Source organism: Scleropages formosus, chromosome 3, assembly GCF_900964775.1.
Source record: "Scleropages formosus chromosome 3, fSclFor1.1, whole genome shotgun sequence".
NCBI lineage: Eukaryota > Metazoa > Chordata > Actinopteri > Osteoglossiformes > Osteoglossidae > Scleropages > Scleropages formosus.
Genome location: NC_041808.1, coordinates 23,123,394 through 23,142,005, shown reverse-complemented (window position 1 = coordinate 23,142,005; position 18,612 = coordinate 23,123,394). Strand labels below are relative to the sequence as shown.

The following is an 18,612-nucleotide window of genomic DNA, read 5'->3' as shown; positions in this document are numbered from 1 at the left end:
AGCTTTCTCATCCAGCCATTGCGAATATTCCCTTCAAGTGGTGGAATTTATGCAGCAAGGAAGTTTTACTTGGACTAAACTGTAGTTGGTGACTCCACTGTTGCGACCTGTATCAGGGTCCAAAAAGCTTTAGGTATTACTCTGTCCAGAACCTGTTACTGTTCTCCTTATTCTCCCCAGTGGTGTCCGAGCAGTCGATCATCATTCCGCTCTTACCTCTGGGCTTTTGACGTGTTCGCGAGTTATGTTCCTCTGAAAAGCTGGTGATTCGGCCAGATACCAAATGTAATAACACGCAACAGAAGACACCTGTTTCATCTGTAATTCACATTCTTCATCTGTCTTTTAATAAGTTCGTTAATGTGAGAAAATTCATTAATTTATGCTTGATGTAAGGTTTTGGTATATTTTTTTAAGTATATTTTCATAAAGTTTTCAATGAGAAGACCACTTTTGGTAAACTTAGAAGTTTTCAATGTTTTCTTAAGTTCAGTTTTGTGAGTTGCAGAGTGCGTTTTTTTTTTAGTGAGTTTTCAAGCTTGTGAGTTACAGACAACAGAGAGAGAAACCAGTGTGAATATGAACCCATAGTTGACAGAAGGTTGTTTCTGCTCTGTGTTCCCTTTCAGGAGGCTAGTTGGGCCGAGTTTCCACAGCCCACAGTTACTGGCATAGTTTCAAATTGTTCTCGCTGCTCTGAAACGGAAATGCCCTCGGCCTTATCTCAGATATGTCCAGATCTGGAATTTGACTTTGATTGTGCTCCATAGACTCTCGCTCAACGTATTTTGTTCTTGAAAGTTGATGCTCTTGAAAAGCAAAACGTATGATTCCAAGAATTTTTTTTGTGGACTTCTTCAAGATCTGATCAAATTCAAGCTCACGCTACTAGACTGATCCAGTTACCGACAGTACACATTATTTAAATGGGTGGTGCTTCACAGTATCTTATGTTGTGTGTTTTTGTGGTTCACTGTTTTGGAAAAGGTGCGGTATTGTCTGTTTATGTCTTGTAGGACTCTGGGGTGAAAGAAGATGAACTGCAGAGTATTCTCAACTACCTTCTAACAATGCATGAGGTAATGAAGAGCTTTCACAGTGGCAGCACAAGCTAAGAAAGTCTCAGTGATGGGAAATGGAATTCATTTGTTAACCTTCATCTATCTAGCTGACATTTTTTTGTCAGGGTGACTTGCAAAATAAAGAACTTAACTTACCCTGCTGCTTAAATGACATAGTATAGTATTTTTTACTCTTCAGTTTCATCCACTTTGATCAAGAGTACTACAGCAGGAGTTGGATTAAACCTGGAATCAGTAGATTGTAAGGAGACAACCGTAACCGCTACATACCCACTACGGGTTAACCTGTGAGTTAAGTGTTACGGAAAAGCCAAAATTTTGCAGGAGCTGAGTACGTTGGGAATTTGACCACGAACAGGTTACTAAGTGAAAAATAGGTGTGCAAGAAGGAACTGGTTCTATTCTCTCCATGGAGAGTTTTCCAGTCTGGTGGCAGGGGGCGCTGTGCTGTGTGGCACCGTGTCGACCGCTAGGTGGCAGCCTCCCCCAGCACGTGTGCCGCACACAGTCCCGGTGGGGATGCCAGGCTCGCTGGAGCACTGGACTAGTTCAATGGGGGGTAGCAGCAGAGCTGAGCAAACAGCTTCCAGGAGTACGCTGCTTTACTCTAGTGAGACATAGAGGAAGAATCACATGTTTATAACGGAACAAAAAATTCCTTGCAGGTTGGGAAGATGACTTTCGTGACTTATATTCAAGATTCTTTGTAGTTTTTGCTCTAAACAGGTTGTACGGACAGTATTTTTGAAATGTATGTATGTTTGAAAATACATACATTTTATTTCTGTGTTAATTGTGAACTGCAGCTGTTTTTGAAGTTTCCATTAAAATGGAAAACTTTTTTTCACTAAATATTTGAACAATTTATCATGCTAATTATTCATAAACTGCAAGCAACTTTAAATGGAGAATTTTGCATGTTTTGTTTTTAATAAGGTAGGGGGCGCGGTGGCGCAGTGGGTTGGACCGCAGTCCTGCTCTCCGGTGGGTCTGGGGTTCGAGTCCCGCTTGGAGTGCCTTGCGATGGACTGGCGTCCCATCCTGGGTGTGTCCCCTCCCCTTCCGGCCCTACGCCCTGTGTTGCCGGGTAGGCTCCGGTTCCCCGTGGCCCTGTGTGGGACAAGCGGTTCTGACAGTGTGTGTGTGTGTGTGTGTGTGTGTTTTTTTTTAATAACTGCTTGAATCTAAAAATGATTAATAAAATCTCAAAGTTACCTGCATCATATTAAGTAGTTGCCATTCATACCTTTTGTTGTGCTCAAGTTTTTTCTTTTACTTTTTTTATTCTCAGCAGACTGAGATTTCCAGATGTAGCTCATGCAGAGCAGAATGCAGGGTCTGCATCTTACCTTTTCTGCAGCTTTTTCATTAGAGTATCTTGTGGACAGGTTTCAAACAGAGGCCCTTTTCTCAATTCCTGCGTACGGTTATCGTGTCGATTGAGCTCAGACTGACTGTATCACATCTGGGCCTGTGCCGATACCTGTGCTCTCCTCTGCTCTCCCAGGATGACAACCTAATGGATGTCCTGCAGCTTCTTGTGGCCCTCATCGCAGAGCACCCAAGCTCCATGGTCCCGGCTTTTGATCAGCGCAACGGCATACGGTACTCCCCCTCTCACCCGGAACTTCCCTCCCAAACCAGTCTTTGAGCCACTTCTCTTCTGATATCAGATTCTCCTGAACACTTCCGTAAACTTACATCACCACATCTGTCATAGTCACCGCTGTATTTCCTGTCAATCCTGTGTATAGCCAGTCATGTAAAACAGTGCTATTGGACAGAGTGAGCTTCGACAATCACATGTCTGTCTCTAAAGCTCTTCATCAATGGCTGATGTACAATAAGGGAAACAAAGTGCATTATTAAGCAGTTGTCTCTTGTGGAAGCTATAAATGGATTTACATACCAGAAGAACATGCCTATAGAGTTTAAAAACAGTTTGTTCTCGAAAAGCAAAACAAATGAATTCTGAATTTGATTTTTTTTTTTTTTTTCCCCTTTTGATTTTGAAAACCTAAACTTGAAATTCTGTCTGTTTTAAATCTCTCTTCTTTGTCTTTCGTCTTCAGCATCGTCTACAAACTGCTTGCCTCAGAGAGCGAAGGGATTCGAGTTCAAGCTATCAAAGTGCTCGGCTACTTTCTGACGAGTTTGGCTCCTAAGTAAGTAAAAACTTATTGCGAAAAACCCCATATTTCAGAAGCAACATTAAATTCATTTTTTTTTCCCCCAAAATTTATTTACAGATTGGTTTCAGTGTGGAATCACTTTTAGAACCGATTTTTCAAGAGTTTAAGATGCTCAGAAATTAGACTTTTACGTCAATCATTGAGAGAAAGTTCAGTGTTTTTACTCCTTAGTAGAATGACAGACTAAGGGCACAATCAGTATTTCTATGGTAAAGAGCTGCACTGGTTCAGTTTTATTGACAAACAGCCCCTTCGGGCTACATTTGGTAAAAAGCAGTTGAAGCATATGGCTGGAGCACAGTTCTTCACTGGACGTGAGTAATATTTATTTATTATTTACATGTGTTTTTCCACATCTTTTGATGTGCAAGCTTCAGCATTTCCTCCAGTAAAGAGAGCACACACCACAGGAGCAGAGTGCTGCTGCGCAAACCTGGGTACATGTTAAAATGGTGCACATGTGCCTGTGGACAGGAGGTGCTCACATGCTCTGCTCTGGTTTTAGGAGGAAGGCAGACGTCATGGTGGGACACAGCCTCTTCTCCCTGCTATCGGAGCGTCTCCTGCTGCAGACAGGCCGCTTCACCATGAGCACCTACAACGTGCTCTTTGAGGTGTAGACGCGCTCCTTACCTGGGGGCCTTTCCTTCCATTCACTGAAACATCTAACAGGTCCTAACACATGAACAGCATCTATAAGGGAGAATGACAGTGGGTCCCCTACTTACAAACAAAAAAAGGCACCGACAGCGGGTTTGTTACTGAGTCCCTTAGTCGAATGCAACACCATGTGTGATGTGCTCTGGCAAAAACGGGGATGGTGGACAAGCTGACTACTTGGAGGGTCTCCTGTCTCAGTCCGGATCCCACTGCCAGTTGGTGAAACGCACTTTTGTTCCCTCTGAGTTCTGTGTCGCTCTGGAGAAAAGTGTCTAACGAGTAAATGGAATATAAGTGTCAGCAACGTGACAGCTCTGTGCACTGGGAGGCAAGAGCTTTGTCTTTCGGATGGGAGCACACTCAAACACGCGCAGTCTCTCTGTCTCTCACAAAGACCGTGGTGACAGACACTTCATTCTGACACCTGTGTGTTCCCATTGCCCTGGCTGGGTATTGTGCTTGAGCCATACTAAGAAAGATGGCACAGTGAAGAGCCCTGGCCAAGGTTACAAAGTGAAGGCAGTGCTTACTATTCGCCATTGCTGTATCGGGTCACCTTTGGTGCACAATTTGAATTGGTATACAAGTGCTGTTTGTAAAATAAAAAAAAAAAATAATAATAATAACAATTCCTCTCAACAAAGTTTGTAAAGGTGAAAGGTTAATTACTGGGGAAATTTGTAAGCGGAGGACCCGCTGTACTGTGTCATCGTGAGGCAATCATAATTCATGTAACACTCAAATAAATGTTAGATTTCCAGAATTTTCACCCCCTTGACCTACATGTGGGCTATTAACACAGTATGAGTGCAGTGTGCTGATGGAATAAAAAAAAGTTATTGCTGCTTTGCAGTAAGAATGGTTTCCCATGATCAAAAGCAGCAGGCAGCTGAATCACAAAGGATATGGACTAAAAGTTGAGGCGCTATGGGTGTGCACGCTGTCCACATGTGACAATGGGGTTGGACACTGGATCCTCAGGATGCTGTGGGTGTCACTTCGGAAACTGGATTTTGTGCCCGATATGAGCCCCGCTCTCTCTCCTTGTAGATCCTCACGGAGCAGATCCACACACAGGTGGTGCACAGACAGCATCCAGAGCCCGACTCCAGCGTGAAGATCCTCAATCCACGTGAGTGAGGCCGCGAGCCCCAGAAAGGCATCCAAAGAGCCAAAGTGTGACAAAGCGCAGACTGAGACACGGCGAGGGTCGGCAACTGGACAGGATTCATCTACCTCAGAAAGCCTGTGCTCTCTACCCCTATGGTTATTGTAGCTCAATTTTGCATTACGGATAAAACACGGACGGTTTCCTGCAATAGTAAATATATTTATGAATATTAATAAGTATGTTCATTTCTCATGATGGTTTCGGATGATTCATTTTAATTCATAGTTAATATAATTGTTGGCCTATTTTTTTTTAAAAAAACATTGTCTGTATATCATTTAATTCCCAAACCTTTGAAGGTTTTTCCCATGTTTACTGAAAATGAGATTGAAATACAGTCTCAACTTTGCTGGAGCAGGTGGTGTTATGGTTACAGCTCTTGCCTTGGATGACCCACCTCCTGCTGTGTTACCTCGATCAGGGTACTTACCCTGAATTGATGCAGCAGAAATTATGCTGCTGTGTGTGTGTGTGTGTGTGTGTGTGTGTGTGTGTGTGTGTGTGTGTACACACACACACACACACACACACACACACACACTATCTGAACCACTTGTCCCATACGAGGTCGCCGGGAGCCGGAGCCTAACCCGGCAACACAGGGCAAAGGGCTGGAGGGGGAGGGGACACATCCAGGACGGGACGCTAGTCCGTCGCAAGGCACCCTAAGCGGGACTCCAGACCCACCAGAAAGCAGGACCCGGTCCAACCCACTGCGCCACTGTGCCCCCCTGCTATATATACAGTATGGTTAAATTACTGTAAATCACTTAGGAGATAAGTGAGAGATAAATGATAAATTTCAGTATTTCTGAAATTACTAAGAGAAGAGAGAACTGGTGAGAAGCCCGAGTGCGGGTTCCCAGTGCTGGTTCAGCCTTGTAAACAAAGCACTGGCCTCAATGCTCCTGCAAACAGTCGTCCTCCTCAAACAAATAGGGCTTGACGTGTGCAAACAAGGAATGTAAACCTCCAGTTCCTTCAGTTTATATACATGTGATACTTCTGCATTAAAAACCTTTTTCACGCACTTAATATTTTACATTTTTCTTGTAACCTCCAAATCCATATTTTGTTTCTTTTAGAAAATCCATATATAGATGATTTTTTTCAAAAAATATTTTTAGTATTTCTAAAGTAGTCCTGTGATGCTGGCTGGAAGGCCTTGAAATAATGGAGCTGCCTTTTTCCTCAGCAGAGAATTTCCTCAGTATGTTTTCAATTAGCTTTCAGGAATTGTGTGATTTTAATTTTTTTTCTGTGTAATTTCAATGTGGTGTATACTTGTCCCCTTTTTTTAAAAGCATAAACAGTGGAATACAGTTTTTTTTTTGGGGGGGGGATTGAAGCACCTTGTCTCAATCTTAACCATTGTCACACTGTCTTGACATTATTGCTGTATGTTTATACACACATTGCTGTTTCCCACACCCACACACGTGTTTGTCGACTTGTGTGCTGCTGCGCTGGGTAAGGGTGCTGTGAGACTCATGGCTCCTCTGCTCTTCACCCTTCAGAGATCCTCAAAGTGATCGCCGTCCTGCTGAAGAACTCGCCACAGAGCCCCAGCAGCATGGAGCTCCGGCGTATTTTCCTCTCCGACATGATCAGACTGTTCAACAACAGCCGAGAGAACAGGAGGTGTGTGTGTGCACGCACATCTGTGTGTTCTCTGTATGTTTATACATTTTCTTAACATAGGTTTTGTTTCCCTACAAAGTAGTGTTCAAAATACTTTATGAAAGATTTATCATAACCTTTCGTTACATATGCATTAGAGTTCTTTTGCGGTGGGTTTTGAAACATAATGTCAAGAGTAATTGTGTGTGCATGTACACCTGTATCACTTCAGGAGCGTTCTCCAGTGCTCTGTGTGGCAGGAATGGATGCTGTCCCTCTGCTACATGCACCCCAACACGAGCGAGGAGCACAAGATCACAGAGATGGTGTTTGCTGTGTTCCGCATCCTGCTCTACCACGCCATCAAGTATGAGCGCGGTGGCTGGCGCGTATGGGTGGACACGCTCTCCATCGCACACTCTAAGGTCAGAGTTCATCACATATTACATACAATGTCAGCGTTTGGGTATTTATGCAAAATGAAGGATAATAACAGTACTCTGCTAATGTGGTAAAGTGTGAAGCAGAGCGCGGATAAATAAGGAGCTGGAAAGTATTGTCCAAGTATGCTGGAAAGAATTGCCTTCATTTTCAGCAAAAAAAAATTTTTTCTAGACTATGCTGTTTGTAATGTGTTAGTCTTTGCTCCAAGGCAGTAAATGTCATGGCATTAGTGTTAGATTTTGGTCTACGGTTTTACGCATGACCCATCTGATGCTCCAGCTGTTATGGTGGTATTACCGAATGGCCAATAGGGGCCATAACAGTTCTGGAACGTGACCTTTCACTTAAACGCCACATTCATACTGAAGTTCGTTGTACTGTGACATTACAGTTACGTTACACAAGCTACCATAATGCTGCTTTTAGTGAATAAAACCTTTTGTTCTTGCTTAATTGTCCTGCAAATTGAATCAGACAAAATATCATCGTACCATCAAAAAATATGCATAATGCAAAGTACATTCACTCTTGTCTCAGTTTCGAGAGATGTGGTACTATTATACGTTCACTAGAAGCCGTAAGTACTGCAGTAGCTGACTAATGTGAACACTCTAAGTAGACGCATGTGTGGTTCCATTCCGACATCTAGTAGCTTGTTTATAAAAGTGCATCGTCCATTTCTATCTGTTTCATCTGGAATGTGCGGTGAGGCAGCGTCGTTTTTAGTGTTTGGTAATGGATCGGTATTTGTCATTTTAGAGTGAAATATGTACACAAAAGCCCGATGAAAGAGCCCAGCTGGTCTCCACAGCTGGAAAACCAAGCAGCGCCAGAAGGTGGAGGTTTACTAGAATTCACAGCCTGCTGTGATCGTTTACCAACAAATCGAGGAGAAACAAAGTCCTGGGGGCTGGGAACCTAAAAATAGACAGCAGTGAAATGGCACAGAAAGTAAAGATGAGGCAAGGTGAGCCTTGAAGGCCCCATTTCTCAGTCCACACACAGAAGCTGCTGGGAGTTGGGTAAAACGCGGTGATCACGATTTTGCGAGTTCAGTCTCCTCACATCTTTACACTGATCTGTGGTAGCACTGCTGCTAGCCTGTGGTTTTGCTCTATCTAGATCAAAACGAAGGCCCCGCCCCCTTCTCAGGGTTATTGGGTTCAGACAGAGAGCCGTCCATGCGTGGAGCTGAGTGGCTGGAGTGCGATGCAGCCGATTCCTCCCCTCCGTAATCAGGGGCCTCTGTTTACACTACCACTTGGCACAGCTCAGCATACGTAGCTTCCCTTACTCCTTTGTGTTTACAGATAGTTTGGGAACATGTGTTCTGGCTCTTCACCGTGGCACTGGGTATGACTTTACAGAACAACACCGTTGCACGTTTTTTTGAGTCGCGGCTCTCTGTGCTATTTTTAGACACTGTTCAGTACAATATGAAGACGGATTTGGCCTGATTTTCAGCGTAGGACCTAAATAAAAACCTGTAGGTGTGATGCCTGAATTAATTTTTTAAAATGGTGCCATAACAGACCTGGCATGGGATGTTCCACCTTAGTGTCAAGTTTCTTCCCATAGTCTTAGTAAATTCTTATGTCCTGTTGAACACACAGCTGGAGTGTGTAGCGACAATGCCGTTTCGCTTCCGTTTTACATGGACAGGTATTGTTACTCACTGGGGCTGTCTCACAGGTATCTCGCATGTCCTCTGGGTGCTCTCCAGGTGCCCCGAGCTCCCATACATGTCACTGGGGTCAGTCTGACTGGGGTGTTGCTGTTGGTGAGAGGGTGACATGGCTGAGATGGACAGAAAACTTTAGACTGAGAGCAGCGCAAAGTGTCTGATAATGGGTTGTTGTGAAGGTTGGGTGTTTCCCTTTTTTGTTGCCTTTTTCTCACCAAATGTCTGTGCTGCATTTCCACAAAGACTGGTTCCACTGCTTACGAAAACAATTGAAAGCAGAATATTGTTGGTCACTCATTTTGTTCATATCTCTGAGGTATTTGTAGCTCAGAATAAAAGTTAAATTTTGTACTGGCAGAATTGTGTATTACTATTATTTGCTGCCTTCTTTTTGTGAAGTCCAGGATTTAAAAATTTTTTTTTATTTTTAATAGAGGCAAGTAGAACTGCATCACACTCCAGGACTGTGGGTTCAGTTCCCACTCAGTCTGTGTGGAATTTGCGTGTTCTCCCTGTGTTCACAGGGGTTTCCTCCCACAGCCTAAAGATATGTGTTTCAGGTGGACTGGTGACCGCATTGCTCATTTTGTTTGTGTGTGTGTGTGTGTGTGTGTGTGAGAGAGAGAGAGAGAGAGAGAGAGAGAGAGAGAGAGAGAGAGAGAGAGAGAGAGAGAGAGAGAGAGAGAGAGAGAGAGAAGAGAGAGAGAGGAGAGAGAGAGAGAGAGAGAGAGAGAGAGAGAGAGAGAGAGAGAGAGAGAGAGAGAGAGAGAGAGAGAGAGAGATTGCCCTTCTGTGGACTGGCGTCTAGTCCAGAGTATATCCTGCCTCACGCCTTGTGCTTCCAGAATAGGCTCTCATCCTCCAAAAACTACACTGGGCCACTGGTTATTGGTAACACATAGAGGGATATTTTTATAAACTTTGAGCTACATTAAAATGAATAATAATTTAAATGACTTAAAATATGAACATATTTATTTTGTTGTTGATCACTGACATTGAGGAACACCACACATGAGCTGCAAACAGTGAGGAAGTTAAAGCCACACTGCTAATTTGTCAGGGTCTTTACTGCTCTCTGGCAAAAAGAATAAACAAGGGTCACTTTCTCTAAACAGCAAGCCACTATTTTAGCAGACAGATATGCATATTTGCAATTTGTTTCTATCCAGATAAAACATTTTTTTACAAAATATTTCTATCTTTGTAACTTAAGTGCTTGCGTCATGAGAAGCCAGTGTATATTAAGTGTCCCCTTTGAAATGTCTTTGCTTAATTTTTTTTTTTCTCCCCCCCCCCCCTTGTCACATTTGAACAGCACAAAGAGAATGAGGCAAATTTGCTTACTGAGAAGTTGCAGCAGGATCTGGCTGAAGGTGGACCTGACCAAACCAGAACCGACATCAGCAGCCACGCAGATACCCCGGTTTTCTCCAGTGGTCCGCAGGAAGTCACGGCTCTGCCATGTGCCGCTGGGCCAGAAGGGACCCAAGCTGTAACGGTGCAGGTGGCTGTGGCTACAGTCCCACGGTCAGAACCTTTCTGCGTGGAAGGGGGCCCAGGCCCCAGTGGAGCAGCAGAGAGGAGCCCAACTTTAACAGAGAGGTCAAAGCGACCAGCTGTGGACGCTGGTGGAGGTGGGTTTGCAGAAAGCTCTGCTGGGACCATGGCTTTAGAGACAGGTAGAGATGATGCACAAGCTGCAGTCCAAGGGCTGGATGTACTGGTTGATGGCAGCAGTGAAGCTGTTAACCCTGTGGCATCAGATGTTGTATTGAATGGAGAACCTGAAGTTGTTCCAGCTCAGAACACTGAGGAGAAGGCAGCAGCTGTGGATGTCTGTGATGAGCAGGCCTCTTCTGAGCGCTGTGGCATCCCGAAAGGTCCCAGCTCAAGAGTTTCTGTCTCCAGTGAACATCTCTCGGACGTCAACTCTCAGGGCAGAGTCAGCCATGACAGTTTGGATTCCAAGGCAAACACAGCAGAGAAAGAGGGAGGAGATGAGATGAAAGATGTTATCTCACAAAAGCTTGCCAAAGAGGAGCGGCGGGAGAGCGGTGACACCTTTGACATTCAGAAGAGTGTTGTTGAGAAGGTGGAGCCAGGGAATAGCAATGGAGTTTGTCCTAGTAAGGAGCCTGCCAAAGTGAAGGAAATGAAGATCACCAGACTCGACGTATCCAGCGTGTTGTCGGACACAGAGAGGCTGCAGCCGAGGGAACAGCTGTCACTGGTACGCGCCGACCGTTGTCCTCTACTCCACATGGTGATGTAGTTCCTTGTGTATGTCTCTGTGTGTCATTAACCCCGCTCTTCTTCTGATGCAGGGTCAGACAGCAGCTGCCCTAGAGGCATCTGGACAAGCTGTGCAGGGCTCCTCTTCCGGAAGAGCCGCCATATTTCATAGCTCAGAGTTCCAGTGGTCCCACCTACACCAACGTCTCCTGGGAGACGTGCTGTTTTCCATTGAGACAGACGTGCAGATGTGGAGGAGGTGAGTGGCAGCAATAGTACATTTTTCCTATTCATATTTCCATATGAACTCATGACCAAATGGATGTCAGTGGGGTTAGGGCAAGTTACCAGTGTCATGTATATAGTTGTGATGAGGGTGAAGGTGCAGCGAAGGTTTGCTAGTGGATGTCCCTCTCGGTCCCTCCTGTTCTAGCCACTCCAACAGGACGCTGATGGACTTTGTGAGCAGCAGTGACAACGCTGTGTACGTGCACAACACGGTGCATCTGCTGTCGCACATGCTGGACAACGTCATCACGGCCTGCGGGGGCATCCTTCCTCTGCTGTCGGCCGCCACCTCCTCCTCTGTGAGTCCCTCAGGCATCCGGCTCCCCAACAGTTGATGGCTGTATGCCTACACGCACCTTTGAGCTCTCTGAACTTCTGCCCGCTTGTCAAACCTTCCTTTCAGATTGTCGATGTTCTTTGTGTCCAGTTTTTGGTGACTCCTGTCAGCTTTGCAAAACTCTCCATCCCTTTTTTCCTCCTCCCTCCGTCAGCACGAGCTGGAGAATATGGAGCCGTCGCAAGGCCTGTCTCCAGCCGCCGCCTCATCCTTCCTGCAGCGTGTCATGGCCTTGGCTGACGTGCTCCTCTTGAGCAACACGCTGAGCTTCGTCGAGGTGGAGGCTGAGAAGAATATGGGCTCGGGGGGTATCCTGAGACAGTGTCTCCGACTGGGTAAAGCACACCCGGGCCGCACCTCTCTGTGGGGGGGAAAGGGGGGTATGTAAGCTACTCCAGTCCCATCTATACACATTGATCCACTCGCATCAAAATTTAGTAAGCTCACTGTCTCTGCTGCCGTTTTGTTCTTATAACCCTGTGAGCAGCAAAAAGTCCAACAGCCCTCTGCTGCTTCTCTTCCTCCTCCTGACTGGAGTCCATAGCAGTTCTCCAGTCAAACCGAAAGGGGGCTCTCAAACATGCCAATCGTGCTGAATGGCCAGGCAGCGGGTTGTATCATTCCTAACAGACATGTGGCCATGACTGTGAACCAGGCTTTCTTTTATTTATGACCTTAAATGAAGGACAGAGCGATGGACAAAGTGGTGTCTGCAAACATGTTTAATTGAAGCTATATTTTTAAAAAAAAAAAAAAAAAAAAGATTGCCAACATAGAATGGAGTGACAGGCTAACCAGGACTGTGCTTTTAGGGAGCTGGTTTTATGAAATTAATATTTAATGAGGTACGCTCTGGCTCTCCTCTGCTGTGTAATCCAATTTCTGTGTTATAACAAGGTTTCTCCGGCTTCTCTTTAGAGCATTCATATATCCATTTATAATGTGGGTGGGGGAGAGACGGTGCATTCCAGCAGGAGTAACTCCTATAATCTAAACGTTTTGGAGTTTACATTTGTCAGATGTCAGGTGGGGGAGGGGTGGTGACAGCCAGAGACAGTACCGTATAAAAAGAGAAGAGGCGTGCCATTGCCAAGGCTGCTGCGCCTGGAGCTCTGGTGATATGAGGTTTACTCTAATGTACTGTACTATACTCTACTGTGTTGTCCCCCCCCCAGTGTGTGCCGTGGCTGTATGCAGCTGTCTGGAACAACAGCGACACTCCTACAATAAGTGCAACACTGAGTCGGCCTCGGGGCACGGGGCTCTGCAGAGCATCACCGGACCTTCCACACTGGCTCCCTCACAGGCAAGTACATGGGCAGAGCAGAACTGGAGACATGGGTGAATGTGCACATCGCTCTGCACGGCGTACCCACTACACCAGTGTGTGTTGAACCCCTGACCTTACCTACAGCTTTCTGTGGGCTGTACACATTTATATGTCCTCTTACTGATCTGTTGGTACACTGTGCGGTAATACTACAACACTCTTCTAATATTATATATGTATGCACACTGTATTTGTCAAACAGAAGTCCTCTGAGGCTGTACCAGTGCACAGAAGTGACAGGAAGGACACTAGAGTTACAAAGGAGTAAATACAGAAAGCAAACTTGATTAATAGTACAAAACTAGATGGTGGTGCATACAAGTTAAAAATAAGTAAAGTGACTACTGGCTCGTTGGGACAAGAGGACACAGACACAGGTTTCCTTGTTGACCTACAACTTTAATTAGACTGGGTGAACTGTTTCGGAGAAGGGATTCAGAACTGTTGGCAGAAATCTGTTATCTCGAACTTGGGTCTCCGGCCCTCCTCCTCGCTCTAGATAGCATCTGAAGGTCTGTGTTCCACAAATAATATACTGTATGTGCAGGCAGCAGGTGACATTGCATTGCAGATCTTCCTGCTACCAGCACACACATACATATATTAAATTTATTTATTTTAACTTTTATAGCTATTCTGGGTCTGAATCCCCCCTCCTGCTGTAGTGCTCTTGAGAAAGTTTTTCACACTGAACTGATATATTGTAATTTCTGAGTCAGGTGTTTACTGTGGTCAACTCCAGTATTTTAGGTTAAGCTTCTCCATTTCTATAGGGCCAAAAATGAGCAATGATGCCACCTACAGCAAAATTGTTCTTTACATTATCGTAATAAAGATGATGTCAGGGTCTCATATGATACAGAGGAGGCAGAGAACAACTGGTAAATAAGATGATTTGTGAGGTTTTGTTGTCTTTCTGGATCTTCTGCCCTCATTCAGGTTCCAAACAATGAACCCAAATGCTTCTGCACAAAAAGTCAAAGCAGCTTGAACCCGCCTCGCATTGTAATGTCATTATTGGTCATTTAATCTGGCTCTTTCTTACTGTATCCCTGCTCTCAGATATGCTGCATCGATTTCTACACAGTGTCGTATTCAGGATAAATATTTCTGTATTATATTGTATTATATTCAGATCCTTAATTCAATATCTAATATGATCTAAAAACATTTTTGATAATTTTGTCTTGGTTACCTGTGGTCTGTGACAGACTGCTGTCTAGCCTGCCTTCCTCCCCATTACTGAGGCCCTAACTCAATAAGAGCTTGATGGATGGACATATTACAGATGGAGTACATTTAAGTGTGTGTGTGTGTGTGTGTGTGTGTGTGTGTGTGTGTGTGTGTGTGTGCGTACGTGCGCATGTGTGCTTGCGGCCTTCAATGCCACAGGATCCTGTGGACATCTTTACTAGTGGAGTGTCTCTGGTCAGAGAGATGGACAGCCTGTTGCAAGATGTGGACATACACCGCCTGCGAGCCGCTGTCTTCAAAGACATTGTGAGTAATGGCACGTTTTCAAGTAATTCCAAATGACGACACTTGTCAAAGGATTTGTTAACTCATACATTGTTTTCAGCAAAATATTCTTTATTTATTTTGAATTAAGTACATAACAAAAGCAAGGGGCTGCAGGTGGTATAATGGTTAAGGCGGCTGCCTTCCACCGAAGCCATCCATATTAGTCCCATGTTACTGTCGATGAGAAGCGGCTGGTTTCGGCTCTGAAAAAGGGCCGGCAGGTAAAGTAAATAGATAAATCATGGTAAGTAGCTCAGTACTGTAAGGTGTTTTGGAGAAAAGTCAGATGAATAAATAACAAAAAAACAGCTAAGTAAAACAAATTGGCATCGGAACAGTTTTTTTGTGAAGGAACATTTATTATACCAATTTATTGTTTTGTTGAAGTGTTGGTATATAAAATAGTCAGATCCTCTCTATTAGCTGCGCTGGTCACGTTATCCAGTGAAAGTCTAAATAGTTTTTTAAATTTGTAAAATAAATTCAGTGACATCCTGCAACTATAGGTACTGGGTTCAAAGGCAAAGTTAGCAATAATTCATCTGCCTTTACAGAGCAGACCAGCCCACTTTCTGTGTTCAATGTGTCTGTTGCTCAAAATGAATGCTTAAATAGTCAGTATGGGTTGATTTCCTTGAAAAGCAAACTATTGTTTTTCCAGTTATGGCTGGGTATACAGAAGGTATTTAATGCTTGTGCAATTTATTTTCATTAAAACAAATTTTTGCTAATTCACATAACTTTCAGATGTGCTCCTCAGTGAGACTCCAGTGTGAGTGAAGTGCAGTATGAATCATGTTGTACAAGGTTGGTGCATGAGAGAGAGAGAGAACCAGCTTCTGGCCCCAGCACACACACAGTGTTTCATCCAGTGGCCACTAACAGTGCCTGGGCCTTTTCTTCTTTCAAGGAGAACAGTAAGCAGGCCCACCACATGGCCCTGGCTGTCATCTACTTCATCTCTGTGCTCATGGTGTCCAAGTACCGCGACATCCTGGAGCCCCACCGAGAGAGGGAGCTGCTCCAGCGCAGTCAGTCCACGGAGAGCAGAGGTACCACCAGCAACTCGCGCTGTGCACCCGACATCCGTCACCAACTACCAGCAAGAAGGGTCCTCCTTTACTTCTAGGGTTGAACAGAGGTGGCAAGTTCCAGTGCTGAAAGAGGGAGATCAGGCAGGATAGGGGATGGACCTCTAGACTCAAAAGACCTAGGTTCAATTCCCTCCTCCTACTTGAATACGTTACTTATCCTGAATTAATACAGTTAAAATTACCCTAAAAGTGTAAACACTGTAAGTCACTTTGGAGAAAAGCTTCAGATGCCATGAATGTAAATGTTAAGTGTCTTTTTGATGTTCTCTGGGCTTCAGGTTCCTTTTAATGAGCGCCTGATTTCTGACCAGATGTGCTCCAGCTGGGCTGAATTACAATGCTGATATAGTCCTCGGTATACCAGGCAGAGCCCAGCAACAGTGTTCATCAATGGCTCCTCCAATGTGTGTGCACTTCTGCAGGTGTGGGCAGGCCTTCCAGCAAGGACAGCAGTCAGGAGGAGCTGGGGCCACACCACAGACAGTCTCTCAGAAGAAGTGACTCTGGTGTGGCGTCTTTAGGAGCCACAAGCCCCTCAGGGCCAGACGCCACCAATGAGGTGCTGCCGGCTCTTTCCTCAGAGGTCAACCAAAGCCAAGAGTCTTTTCCTTCCCCAGCCCCGTCCCCGTTGCACAGCACCAAGTTCACAAACGTGAAGGAAATCCTTCGCAGTCTCGTAAGCTCGCCAGCTGAGGACATCCTGGTGGACCCCAGGCTCCTTCCCCCTGCATTCCTGGGAGATGCCGGAGACGTGGTAGTGGAGCCAGCAGTACAGTTCCGCTCTTTTGACAGGTGGGCTTCCCGGCTGCTGCCCGCCCGCATAGATCGTCACGGCAACAGGAGCAGCATCACATGGAAACGAACTACATAATGGGTGTGCACGTCTGCCTGTGTCTGTTGAGAACGGAATTCCTGTAGTCTGAACCTCTGATGGCTTTTATTATGCATTTCATGTTAGTTGAGTACTCAGGAGGTGCAGTGAGTCAGAGAAACAGCACTGTGACACCATATTGTCCTACATGTGTGATTCCAGCAGGCAGTTGTGTACGCACTGCAAGCCGTTATTGATGTGGCCAAGGAGTAGGCCAGGGGAGATCCCAGCCTAAGGAAATCCTCACTACTGATCGTGCCCAGCTGTGTTACTGGAGATTAATATTGGAGTAGCGTTTGGTAGAGTTTCAGCCCCATCCGGTCTTTCGGCAGCAGAAGCGGGGTGAAAGTGAGGAACGTCCCAGAGCATGTGTCTGCATAGGTGGCCCTGTGAAGCAGTCTGCATCGTCACCTAATGCTGCTGGCCAGTCTTCCCTTTGCTTTTCCGTCCCTGAAGAACCCCTAATGAGAGCCATGTTGAATGCTGGGGATTTGGTGTTTGTGGACAAAACTGGCATTTATGTGTAGTACAAGATACAAGATTTAATTGCTCACTGAATATTTATCTACATGCGTATGTATCTATCATTTATAGTGACCAATTTACTGAAATGTGTCTTTGGTTTGTGGCAGGAATCCCTTGCTAAACACAGGTAGTACATGCAAATTGCTCAAAGAGTCAGCCAGATTTGAACCCAGGTCTGAACCGACAGCCATTTGAGTTTTGTGGCACCAGTGATACCTGCTGTGCCACCATTTTGCCCAGAGAAGAAATACAGATGCTCCTCTACTTATGATGGTTTGATTTACGATTTTTCTAAGTTACAATACTATGATAGTGATACACATTCAGTAGAATTCATACATCGAATTTTGAATTTTGATCAGTTCCTGTTCTTGCGATATGTAGTATGATACTCTGTTTCCCAGGAGGGCGCAGTGGCACAGCGGATTTGGCCGGGTCCTGCTCTCTGGTAGGTCTGGGGTTCGAGTCCCGCTTGGGGTGCTTTGTGACGGACTGGTGTCCCCTCCCTCTCCAGCCCTACGCCCTGTGTTGCCGGGTTGGGCTCCGGTTTGCTGTGACCCCCCCCTAGGGACAAACAGTTTCAGCAAGTGTGTGTGTCTGTCTATATACTCTCTCGAAACGCTGGGCGATGGCAGCGAACTGCAGCATCCACTCAACCACGCTTGCAGTCTCTGTAGTGATCACATGAACGAGTGTAAACACCCGACACTGTGTTGAAAGCATTTTTTTTCTTTTGCGTTTTTGCATCGCATCATGTCTACTAAATGCCCATGTGTGTCTCCTGCTTAAATTTACCCAGCTGTAGGCTATGGTAAGTGTGCTGAGCATGTTTAAGGTAGGCTAGGCTATGATATTCGGTAGGTACAGTACTGTATTCTTTTTCAACTTACGATTCTTCCACTTACAATGGATTTATCGGAACGTAACCCCGTCGTTAGTTGAGGAGCATCTGTACTAATTTTAAGACAAGCCCCACATCCTCCTCTCTGATCGTGCCATGTCTGTTACGTAAGGAGCCTTGAATCTCCTGCCATCTGACAGTCAGTGACACAGTCCAGGCTTGTCTGAACAGTCTGCCCTGGAGAGCCAAGCCTGCAGTTAGTTTCCTCGGTAGCAGAGTCTCTTCCAAATTGTCCCTCAGAGGGGTGATTCCTTTGCTGTTCACTCCTCTCCTCTCTCCTGTGAACAGCATGAGCTGTGATCATGCCCTCCGCAGAACTGCTCAGTCACACAATTTACTGAGTAGTATGAGGAGACGCGTGCCACTCGGGCTTTGTGTTCCCCGAGGTTCAGAGAGGTCAGTAAAAGACCGCACCACGTCATGGTCCCTGCATGATTGTTGAGGGTAAGTACACAGCTATAGCATTCAAAGTATATTTAGACCACCAGCAGACATCTCCCATCTACCCTGATGCTCACAGAGTCATTCCAGTACGCTGTCCCACTGGCGGTCACCTGGCCGATCAACTTGTGCGCATCTGTCGTGCATGTCCTCCCTATGTGGTGTGACTGGGTGTGTGACCCTCACAGCAGCCAACCCAGTGGCTGATTAAGAGAC

General features: G+C 45.4%; 1 protein-coding gene across 1 annotated transcript in view; it reads left to right on the top strand.

The window, feature by feature from the left end:
- Positions 1–18,612, top strand: part of LOC108936707 (lipopolysaccharide-responsive and beige-like anchor protein) — a 141,267-nt gene that overhangs the window by 27,008 nt on the left and 95,647 nt on the right. Inside the window, exons 15-29 of the mRNA XM_029250163.1 lie at positions 1,017–1,079; positions 2,590–2,687; positions 3,155–3,247; positions 3,780–3,888; positions 4,985–5,066; positions 6,623–6,746; positions 6,958–7,150; positions 10,172–11,086; positions 11,181–11,347; positions 11,522–11,675; positions 11,868–12,048; positions 12,889–13,019; positions 14,436–14,543; positions 15,475–15,616; positions 16,081–16,450. Of these exons, the coding sequence (XP_029105996.1) occupies positions 1,017–1,079; positions 2,590–2,687; positions 3,155–3,247; positions 3,780–3,888; positions 4,985–5,066; positions 6,623–6,746; positions 6,958–7,150; positions 10,172–11,086; positions 11,181–11,347; positions 11,522–11,675; positions 11,868–12,048; positions 12,889–13,019; positions 14,436–14,543; positions 15,475–15,616; positions 16,081–16,450 (2,930 nt within the window). The remainder of the gene's footprint in view (positions 1–1,016; positions 1,080–2,589; positions 2,688–3,154; positions 3,248–3,779; positions 3,889–4,984; positions 5,067–6,622; positions 6,747–6,957; positions 7,151–10,171; positions 11,087–11,180; positions 11,348–11,521; positions 11,676–11,867; positions 12,049–12,888; positions 13,020–14,435; positions 14,544–15,474; positions 15,617–16,080; positions 16,451–18,612) is intronic.